The sequence below is a fragment of the Rhyacophila brunnea genome, unplaced genomic scaffold (assembly GCF_057557595.1).
Source record: "Rhyacophila brunnea isolate RB1 unplaced genomic scaffold, BYU_Rbru_1.0 scaffold_5, whole genome shotgun sequence".
NCBI lineage: Eukaryota > Metazoa > Arthropoda > Insecta > Trichoptera > Rhyacophilidae > Rhyacophila > Rhyacophila brunnea.
The window spans coordinates 45006114-45018148 of record NW_028233170.1 but is presented as its reverse complement, the minus strand read 5'-3'; the positions used below and the strand labels follow the sequence as shown (position 1 = coordinate 45018148).

Below are 12035 nucleotides of genomic sequence, written 5' to 3'. Positions count from 1 at the left end.
AATAGAATTGACCCTTTAATGAATTACTAAGCACACTGAGCTACATATTATTATGTGACAAGCGTAGAATTAAAGAACATCCGTAAGATACGTTAAAAATGGTTATATGAGTAAACTGCGACAATTCAGAGCATATGGCTATTTATCATTTTCTACAGAAATGAAAAACATGTTGCAGTTCTCTCTTCTTTTTCCCACAGATGACGTAAAACAACGAAATAATATTGATCAAATGATCAATATTCAAATTCATGCTTAGGTACCAAAAATTGCCCAGGTATTTCACCATATAGCGTAAAGTGACGAGGAGACCAATCAAGAAATGCATAAAAATATCGTAACGTTGACATATATCACTTATATTTTTATTTGTCGTATGTATATCTGAGAGCATCAATTCGATTACATTATTTATTTCTTCAGGTACTAAGTAAAATATTGCGAAATTTACTCAATAATTTTAAAATAAACTCGAAAATGGAAGCAGCGTTTCAATGCGGTAGGCAGGGACGGCTCTTGTATAGGAGCAAAGGTGCACTGATCTCCCAAATTATTACGTAACTATGTAATAATAAGTACTTATTCAAATACCTACATATTGTATGAATTAATTATTGTAAAATATCTTTAATTTGTCGCCCGTCTGCACGCATAAAATGCGCGTAATTTCTGGCGGCCTGCATGTATGCGTAGGTACGTCCTTCGTAGTATTAATTGTGCAGGAGAGAAATCGAACCGCCTGGCGATGATTTTTTTTTCACGCTGCCGATAATGTGGGCTCAGTTGTGATCTTTTTTTATTTCCGAACGTGCAATATTTACCCCACTTGGGACACTGTGCCTCCCAATCTGAGCTTACGAGCGCAGACGACATTTCACGACAATGCTGTGTTTGACTGGCGCGAATAATAACAACTCACAAACGCTTTTGAAGTCGGTACAAGATTCCCGCGTAATATTTCAAATTATTATATTATTATTTCGTACGTTATGAGGTAAATGCTACGTTGTTTGCCATATAATATTGAATCGATCAAAATATCGATTAGAGTGATATTGTGTTCATTAAGTTAGGTGTAGCAATCTCAACATACAAATACCAATTTTATAATTATTTTACCTTTAAAAATTAAATAATTTTATTATGCCTAGAGCAAAGTAAACTTGCAAGTAAGTAATTGATAAACTATTAATAACCTTTACATAATATAATATACATACTACAATTTTTTACGTACCTACTTATACTACTCTAAGAGAAGTAGTTATTTAACAAAAGCGTTACATTGTAACAATTTCTACAATATTAGGTATTTCAATAGTGTATGTGGAGTATGAGCGTTATTTTGAACGTAAAAGAGGATAAAATATTTTTTAAGAAGATGAACAAAGCAATTTTCCAATGTCAATTATTGAAGAAAAGAAATATAAATTATTCTATCAAATACAATATTCGTGTTACCGAAGTATTTTTCATTTTGAATACGTCTTTCAAATCATTCCCATTTGGAGTGCAATTCTGGAGTTGAGGTGTACAAAGTATTAGCAATTTTTTAACAGATAGTAACTATATCCCGTTGAAAAATCACCGATCCATAGTATTTATCAAAATGATACAGCGCGTAGGTATATGCGGAGAATGTGGGATGCAAATAACCGAAAGGGGAGTATAAGATATGCCCGAATTGCGTCAGTATGTGAACTTCAACCGACCATAACTCGCGTACTACCTATCGGAGCTACACAAATGAGGAGTTTACGGCTTTGTACCATTGACATATTGTCTAAAATACTTGCATCAGTTATAATTTATGGAAGTTAGGAGTGTCAAACGTGGAAACTACGTTGGCACATATATGAAATGTATTACAACCTACCTACCATTACCTATCATATCCAGAAGCTTGGACTTAATAACTTTGACAATAAATAAATGCTGTCGGTGAATGTGAGCGTCGTTTCTCAACCACCCCCCCCCCCCCCCCCCCCAAGATGTATTATATATTTAAGCATAAGCCTACCTCCACTCTGAAGGCTATTGCCGATTTTTTTCAATACCACAAAAAGGAAAATGCATGTCTTTGCATGCACTCCCTAATTTTATGATCACCGGCCGCCACTGGCGGTAAGTATCACAGAACAGATTATTAATAAATATAATTCAGATAGGCTATACCCCAAATACACTACATTTTGACGCATGGTTTTGTCTGTGTGAGTGTCCTACGAAAATGAACCACGCTTATAGACGTGAAATAGTGAGTTGCAACCTTTAAAAACACCAATATTGAATGAGCGTTAGTGCATAAACAGAGAGCAGTTGTCAGTATTCGACGTATGACGTATTCTTGACACGTGTTTAAGTTTATCCCATATTCTTCCCCACTCGAGATCAGTTGCCTGTTACTCTATACCCGTTAGATATTTCAGTTCCCATTAATTCTGAGTTCCTGTAGGCACCCAATAATATTATTTACCCAGTGACATCCCTAGACAACATGCCGCACTTAACTTTATGCAGACATGGAATGCCGTCCCTTTTCATTTTTAGTTTCAAATGGTCTGCAAAATCGTTAGGTTAGGTTCTTACATATTTTTTTTATTTATCTTCGGCTGTCTTAAGAGGCAAAAATTCTTTAAATTAAAATACACTACCTACTGAGAAATAAAGCAATTCCACGAAACCTTTTCTCAAACAGTGGTGGTTTTAGGTACACAGAGGTCTTTGGCTAAAATGGGTTTGGAGGAACCCTTATAAAAATGTTGCCTGTGCAACATACCGCCATTACAGTATACATACATTACAATGTGTACTATAATACAATAATATAGTTTTATCGTTTTTTGAAGTGAGAGCACTGAAGAAGAGTCAAGCTCTCAAAGTTGTAATATTTATATTCATTCCTTCATTCGCCGCCCCTATACAACGCATAACCTGCCTATCCCTACGGGACGTCACTGTATTTACCGCACGATCGTGGATGCACTTACCTATTGAAATAGAGACCCAACCCTGCTCGTAATTATACAAAGCCTAAAATACAATATGACGAAAAAAGAAGCCTCTCCTACTTGTGTTACAATAGCGTTGAATTTATGATTAACAATGTCACAGGACGACGAGAGTCTCGTCATAAGAAACATAACACTATTTTTATTCTGTAAACCTAAACTTATATAGGTAGTTAAAATATGCAATAAGCAGCTGATCAGCTGTTATTAGTGGTCTTTCTAAATAATTCTATCGGCCGAATCTCTGAAGGATACTTGGGCTTGGAATTCGTATTTATTACAAGCGTAACAACTGACTAGTGGTACACGTTATGAAAGGAAAGCGAATCGATATTTTTTGGGCGTCGATGATTAATGATAGACAATATATTCAACTTCTCGGTCACTGGAGTATTGAGAACAATCTAATTGGGTATGTGAAGATCACATTTCCTGACACTTATTTTGCTTGAATTATTGTAACATGCGTCGTCAGTATCATGTGTTGAAGTCATTCAAGAATTTAGCCCAAATGTTTGATTGATCCCCACCAGATATTTTCTATTGATTACTAAATGCACCCCCATGTCACTAAAAGCGTGTACAAATCATTTTGTAATGAACATTTATTATTTGAATATGAAATGCATACTATTTATTAATTATACAAGGGCTTTCGGTGCGGACCTAAAAAAGCACGGAGCAGTGGATCAATGTGTTTTTAACCAAAGCTCGAGCGGCGGCTGAACAAAATTTTTCAATTGCTCCAGATTTTCTACCATATAATTAATGACTATAAATAAGACGAGCAATGAAAGACCGCAGAAAAAATCCGTGTACCTAAGTAATATTGTCTTAAACACCCATTCACAGGGCAGCTATATTTGTAAGATTGGTTGTCTGTTGTAAATCAGGAATATTTTTAAATTTTAGTTTGTTGAGAATTTACAAACATTTTACTAAAATCTAAAAACATCCAAAAATATATAATCTGATAAGGGTACTTACCACAGAAAGCTAAACGTACAATAATAATAGCTGCCCTGAAAATTGATGTTTTTATACCTAACATATTCACGCCATACACGGAAATTATATTGATGATGCCCAACTTGAACACAGTTTATTAAAAAGTTTTTTTTGGGTTTTTGGAAATTGGTAAAATTGGACGAAGTGTTTTCATGGAGCGTGGAAAAAACTTGCGAGTGTTTTCAAGTTAAAGCAATTAAAAAAGTGGGCCGTCTAACCCAGTGGGGCGATTTTTTCTTACACTACAATTCGGTACTTTCTTTACACGAATTAACATTCAACTACCGGATTCGACAGGAGTCAACTAACAGGTAAAGGAATTTTAGCGACCTGGAGTTGTCATCGTGCAGCTGATTGTCCAGTGAAGACACAGTGGACGAGTAGGGCGAGAAATATCCCGGAAGGTACGGGTCTCCGCCCACATCAGCCGCGCAGAGCAGCCCTCCGACGAGGTGAGGAATGGGGGCGGAGGCAGAGGCGGCGCCCGTTCCGCTCTCCGCCTGAAGCACGGGCAGCATTTGCCCTACGCCGACACCGCCACCCGAAAACAACACTTTCGACACTGTTAATTATTTCACACTCCCCGAAGGAGTGACACTTAACACACTCACTGCGGCACGTCACTTGGATTTTTTGGTACCACTGAAACAAACGTTGGGTTTGAATCGCTAGGTTTGCACGACGTGAAATTCGCAGTACCTGTAAGTCAGTTTCTTGATGACACCTCTGGTGAGCGACACCTTTCTCGTCATGACTGTGAGCAGGGCGAGGAGTGCGCGGTCTGCGAGCCGCGCGCGTGGCCGAACACCCAGAAACCGTTCGCCGGTTCGCGATCCGAACGCTGGTGTCCGCTTAATTTTGCGAGGTCGCAAACACTAGAGTAGTTTCGACATCCGATAGAAAACGCCAAAAACTTCACTAAAAACAAACACTCGATACAAACTTCGGTCGAACGTAAAACTTTTGTCACTTTGAACAATGATAACGAAAAACACAAAAGTTTCGTGAGGAATTTTGAAATTCTAGCGACGCGACCGCAGCGTAGAGAGATTCGACGCACAATGAGTGAGCGAGCGCGCGGAGCCCCCGTTCACCCGCGTCGTTCGCGCCGCCCGCCCCCGCCCTAGTCGGATCGCCGCCGTTGCTTCTGCGGCCCCTCGCGCAGTCTTGACACAATTGCCTTATCTATTCGGCACTGCGGAGTGACGTCTGAATCGCTCCGCTAAAGTAAACACTGTGCACAAAATGGAAGGCGGGTCCCCGCGACTGCAGCTGCATGCAGCCAAACATCGAAGCCGGGAACCGAAACGCATCCGCGCCCGCCGCTATTGCTCAGCGCCAAACGAACGATACAATAATTTTATAATCGAACGACGGAAGGCAACAACGCGAGACCTTGAAACTTACAAGCGAACGAGATCGCGACAGAAAAAAAACTATTGTGCCATTCCATAAGGCAGCAGCGCGACCGAGCTACATATTTTTTTTACCAAACAAAAGCAAAAATATAACCTTCGTTATAATTAAAAATGCGAATAGTTAAAAACTCAAACAATAACGCGTACGTTTTATAATAACTCTTGATGAATTGAAATGAAACAAAAAAAATGTTCCCAAACTGCATGCAGGCAGCCACAAAATATGACTAAGCGCCAAACGAGTCGATTCATTTGGAAAAACACTTCCTACGGATCTGATTCACTACAACTTAATAATATGCACGACCTTGACACACAAACAGCGCGATACAATAAAATTTATCGACTGCCTCACTGGAATAATTAGTATTACGCGCGTTTTAATTCAGCGCGAAACTTTCCTCAAACGCATAGTTTCCGTAGAAGTTAATCATGAGCTGGGCTTGTTGGGGGGGTTTTCTCGGTATTGCTCGCCGATGACAGGACAATTGTGAAACTAAGCCGCGGAGATCATTGGCGATTTTTGCAAGCCAGATACAGATGGAGTGTTTACATACAGAAACGAAATAGTTGACCATGAATCAATCAATCGTCCACGTCATCGTGCTATCTTTTCGTTGCACTACAATAATTGGGATACTAAAGCTTGCGTCGTCTTCATCGTCTATCTATCCTCAGTGCTACGCTACAATCGCTACCTATTTAAAAACGATAGATATTGGAAGTAAAACGCCAAGTTGGCAACGCTGGTGGAATCTCACCAGGAGACATCGCACAACAATATTAGTTTTCTTGCAAATGAGGCTTAAATCCGCTCGGACAACTGGAGAACTGTTTGCAGAATAAGGACTGCTAATGAAATAAAGCAACGAACCATCATCAGTAATAAAGCGAACCGACTATTGACAATTACTTACTGGAGTACTGACAGTTCTCGTGCAGTATGAGATGTGATCGAGATAATTTGAGAATTTTGAGAACCTACTAATATCGATTACTTTGGCCCCACAACCAATCTTGTAGATCCATGTCAAATTTTACTAACATGAATTTAAAAAATCGTTCTAGAATTATAATATGCCAAAAATTAAAAGAAATGCAACGTTTGAAACATGGATCAACAGTTTTAACTATTAGTGTAGTATATTTAAATAGGAAGAAGACGACATACAACCGAATGATGACAAAAGACGCCAGAAGAATTAAAATTTTCAAGTGTGCCAGGTTAGGTTAGGTTACGAAATATATCATGCACGTGAGATACATAATATTATTAAGCTAATAATTGAGGTGCACACTCAGTGCACAAGGGAGAAGGACACGACATGACTTTTAGTCTACCTATTGTCACTGATAGACGAATACCAAGAGAAACTGCTTCCCCGATACCCGTAGTACCTGAACAAATTCAATGAAACGAACGCAGTTATCTCCAGTAATATACCAGGTAAAAATAATCTTTGCCATCGTACTCGAGTCTCCACCTAGATGTGGAACATCAGAAAATACTCCAGATTCAGATCAGAAAGTAGGTACATACTGTTTATTGCGGTGTCTTCCTTATTGACCTTTTTAGAGCACCGATTTATATATCACAAAATAATATGTGATGCATAATATGAATGCGTGTATTAATTAAGGCGCTAAGTACCAACATTTTCAAAACTGACATTTTTATAGAAAACTGTTCTACGTACCAACGCCAATACTATTAACTATGTTCTAAGTGTCTTAAGCATGTCAAAAAAATACAATAAAATATTTAAATCTGGCGACGATGTAAGTCCATTGGCGTGTTTTATTTGTAAGGGTGTAAGTACCACTGCAGTGTTCAACGGCATTCCATATAAAATAGCTGAAAACGGTGTGTTGACACTCACGAGTTCTGTTAAAAAAACGTCGCCAAAAAGGTGAAGGAAGTGTCCAAAATGTAAAAAAAAAAACTAAAAACTAGTGGCCAAGAGTACTCCACAATTATTAATAGTAAAGTGATTCCAGCCAAAAAACCTCGAAATTCTGAGGTAATTACATTTTTATGATTGTTTCACACAATCCGCTAATTTGTCAAGAAAGCGCTAGTGATGTCCAATGCGTATCGATATTAAGCAACTTTTTTTTTAAATACATTTTTCTTCTTGGTTTGAAATTCAGAATATTAAGTAAGTATATCTAATATATAAAAATCAATATTTGTTTGTTGTTTGTTTGTTCATTCGCATTTTATGCGCTGCCATACCGTTCATCTGATTGCGAAGACATTTTGTTAAGTGGTTGTATGCACACCCGCAAAGGTTTCTGAATTAGAAAAATCATCATCTTCTTCTTCTTAATTCTATTTTCTTTTATTCGTATGGTTCCTATACCATTCATCCGATTGCGATGAAACCTTCGTCAGTTGTTGTGGTAACACCCGCAAAGGTTTCTGAATTAGTACAACTATCTTCTTCTTCTTCTATTCTATATTCTTTTATTCGTATACGTTTCTATTCCATTCATCCAATTGCAATAAAATTTTTGTCAGTAATTGTGCCAACACCCGCGAAGGTTTCTGAATTAGTACAACCATCTTCTTCTTCTATTCTATATTCTTTTATTCGTATGGTCCCTATACCATTCATCCGATTGCGATGAAACCTTCGTCAGTTGTTGTGGTAACACCCGCAAAGGTTTCTGAATTAGTGCAACCATCTTCTTCTTCTTCTATTCTATATTCTTTTATTCGTATGCGTTTCTATTCCATTCATCCAATTGCAATAAAATTTTCGTCAGTAATTGTGCCAACACCCGCGAAGGTTTCTGAATTAGTACAACCATTTTCATCTTCTTCTTTTATTCTATCTTCTTATATTCGTATGCGTTCCTATACCATTCATCCGATTGCAATGAAATTTTGACCAGTTGTTTAGCGCACGCCCGCGAAGGTTTCTGAATTAGTACAACCATCTTCTTCTTCTTCTATTCGTATGCGTTCTTATACCATTCATCCGATTGCGATGAAATTTTGACCAGTTGTTGTGCGCACGCCCGCGAAGGTTTCTGAATTAGTACAACTATATTCTTCTTCTTCTATTCGTACGCGTTCCTATACCATTCGTCCGATTGCAATGAAATATTGATCAACTGTTGTTCTCATGCCCGCAAAGGTTTCTGAATTAGAAAATCATCTTCTTCTTCTATTCGTATGCGTTCCTATACCATTCATCTGATTGCAATGAAACTTTTGTCAGTTGTTGTGCGCACACCTGCGAAGGTTTCTAAATTAGTATTATATAAAATACAAAGTTTGTTGTTTGTTTGCTCCATCCAATTTCGATTTTTTTTACTACATATTAATAACATTATTAACGTTTTCATATTTTGGATTTAATTTTAATTTAGTGTTCTTTTGTTTGACCATTACTCCTATTAGAATTATTTTCATATTGCCATATTGTATTAGACAGATATTTTAATATTAAAAAAATAATAACATCTTATTATTTTTTAAATATCTAAGATAAATATAACCACGAAGCGACCCTGTGCGAAGCCGGGTACTTCAGCTAGTTATATATATATATATATATATATATATATATATATAAAACATATTGTACCTACTTCTTCAATAATTTACAGAATATAATAATATTAATTAATTATGCCTTATTGAATTAAATGGGAAATATACATCCTATAATTAATTAAGAACATATTTTATATTAATTATTTCATGATTGCTAAGTTGTACGGTATCAAATAAAAAAAATGTGTACTACTATTTAAATTAAAACATTTCAAAGTGTGATATTGACTGACTCACATATGTACCTACTTAATACAAAACAAAATTCAAAATAATTAATGATAATTTATCAGTTTTATCACCAGTATCTGTTTATAATATGGACACAGGCGGGTATTGTTTACAGGCAAAGGATAATGGGAATCACTACACATAACGACATAACATAACTAGTAATTTATTATGGCCGGCCTATTTACTGCAGAGTTCTAGAATAGTTGATAATGCACTTTTAACATAATTTTATTAATTTTAAGTTGAAAGATCCTGATCTTGGGGCCCGCTTCAGGATAAGGGGCCCATGATAGAATCCATTTGCCAATGAACATGATAAATTTGGATTGACTTCTATTGAAATTGTATGTGCTAATAAACAAGCACATTCATCGCATGAAAAACAAATTAATTTAAAAATGAATATATAAGTACTTAGTAAAACCTTGTTTATTTTTTTTTCATTTTGTGTTAGTACATTGTTGACTATTTAAAAAGGTGTCTGTATTATTTAATGAAATAAAGGGGGGGGGAGGCGCCAAGATTAGTTTATTTTTAAAAGGGAGGCGTAGTAACATAAAGTTTGGAAACCACTGCTCTATAGTCTCTAGGGTCATATGCACATCGCCGAAATAAAACGCAAAATGATTGTATTAGAAGTAGGTAAATAAATAATTGAATTATTAAAACAAAAGTATCGAAAAACCTTCTTTTTTTTAATTTATAATATTTTGCCCATCTCTATTGAAAATGTCATCAGTGAGTACTTAGATCCCACCAGCGTCCCTGAGCTAGTACTTAGACCTTAAAATAAGATTCTTTGCGTGGTACTTACACCCTGACCGGAAATGTCAATTTCAAAGCTATGTACTGTAGAAATTCAAAATAAATTTAAGTTTTAAAATTATAGAAGCTGCCGAGATTGCTTCATACTGTGTAACTACATTTTTCAAAATGTCTGCTTCATACAATTTTATTTGACAAATCAGTATTTTGTAGCCACAAGCAAAACTACTTTTTGGTACTTAGCGCCTTAATTAATACACGTATTCATATTATGATAGCGCTTAGGCTTTGCATCCATGGCATTTATAACATCCACGGCGTGGGTCATGGTCTTTTATATAATGATACATAGTCCGTTTTATCTACTACATTCATGGAATTTGAGATCATCGGAGTATGAAACATGACTAAGATACGATATTAATCTTATAATTGAACGTAGTTATGCAGAATGTAGCCAGTCCACAATAATGTCGAGCTGAGATAATGGCACTTTAGCAACATGATTATTAAAAATGTATGTAAAATGACAAATTGTAAATAGTATTTGATTTCAAGAATAATTAGTTTGCGGCTTGGCTATTTTCAGTAGAACGTAGAGAAAACCTTCTCGCATCTGATCTATATCATATCTCATTTTTTTTATTTTTTGTGGACTGACTACTTTCTGCATAACTATGTCCAATTGAAATACTGACAATTCTTCTTGTGTATTAATGTTTTAGGACTTTCTGGTGTTTTGACAAGTTGGCTTAAAAATAAAATGAAATAGATAAAAATAAGTAGCAGATGTCGATGGAAGGTAATCCAATGTTAGGACGAAAATGCTACCTTTTAATACGATGCACAATATTATGTTCCAGTTTGATACATAATAGGGTATTTGGTGATGTGAAAACTGCTTTCATTTCATTTTTTACTATTTTAATCCTAGGCCTCGTAATTGATGATAAAATTGCGATGCAGAGATGCCATGTCGGCTACAATCTGAGCGTGAAAGACAATAAATGGCACGTCCGTGGATTGACTATCATCCCACACCGCACACTCGCCGTAATGCCCGCGTTCTTCCGATTGTATCTTGAACGATGAAGCGGATTTTGGTTACGCGGGTTTACGCAACAAAACATTCAGCCGAAGTAGGATTATCAAACACACCGTCGTGACACAAAGAGGCGAGCCTCGAATCGAGTGGGGGGGGCCATGTTATTTTTCGCAGCAGATTCGCACTCGTCGCTGCTCCACTGTGTGCAAGAAGGCTTTTGGCGATATGGGGCTAGGTGGAGAACGAGAAACTTCGCCTCCGCAGGCGCGGGCATCAGGTGTCCCCGACCGCATTGCACAGCGCTCAATGGATACAATAATATTAATAAGCACAATAATCCTCTTACTAGAACAAATTTCGATGTGTTGAATATTTAACATTAAAGTATATTATTCAAAATTTCATAACAATGAGTAATAAATGACGCCGGCAAAATATTTTTTATGGCTTATGTAGAAAACCTTTATAACAAAATTACACGGAAACGCCAATTTAGTAAAAAATATTTTACATGTAAACTGGTTTGCATTTTAGCGACGTCATTGATAATTATATTAAAAGTAATTAATTTTAAGCCCATCAAATTTAACAAAACAATATGACAATATGTAAGTTCCTCTCCCTACCTACATGGTGCGTATGATGGCGGTTTTTGTATAATCATCATCAGCCGGGGTCAATCCACTGCTGGATGAAGGCCTCCCCAAGCTTCTTCCAACTCTCTCGGTCCTGTGTCGTTCGCTGCCATGTATTTCCGCCGAACTTTACCAGTTCGTCAATCCAGCGGCTTTTAGGGCGACCCTGTGGCCGTTTCGTGCCCATTGGGTACCACTGGATGACGGCATTTGTCCAGCGGCCGTCCTTTCGGCGAGCAATGTGCCCCGCCCATCTCCATTTCAGCTGTTTGGCAACGTCTATTACATCGCGTACTCTTGTCTGCTTCCTAACCCATTCGTTTCTCTAACAGTCAATTCGCGTGATGCCCAACA

At 37.0% G+C, this 12035-nt stretch overlaps 1 protein-coding gene across 2 annotated transcripts in view; it reads right to left on the bottom strand.

The window, feature by feature from the left end:
- The window catches only part of LOC147066480 (uncharacterized), a 103918-nt gene extending 95359 nt beyond the window's left edge, over positions 1–8559 (bottom strand). For both annotated transcript variants that reach the window (XM_085955414.1, XM_085955415.1), the window contains exon 1: positions 4350–8559. In XM_085955414.1, the coding sequence (XP_085811540.1) occupies positions 4350–4537 (188 nt within the window). In that variant the 5' untranslated portion in view covers positions 4538–8559. The remainder of the gene's footprint in view (positions 1–4349) is intronic.
- Between the last annotated feature and the right edge of the window lie 3476 nt (positions 8560–12035).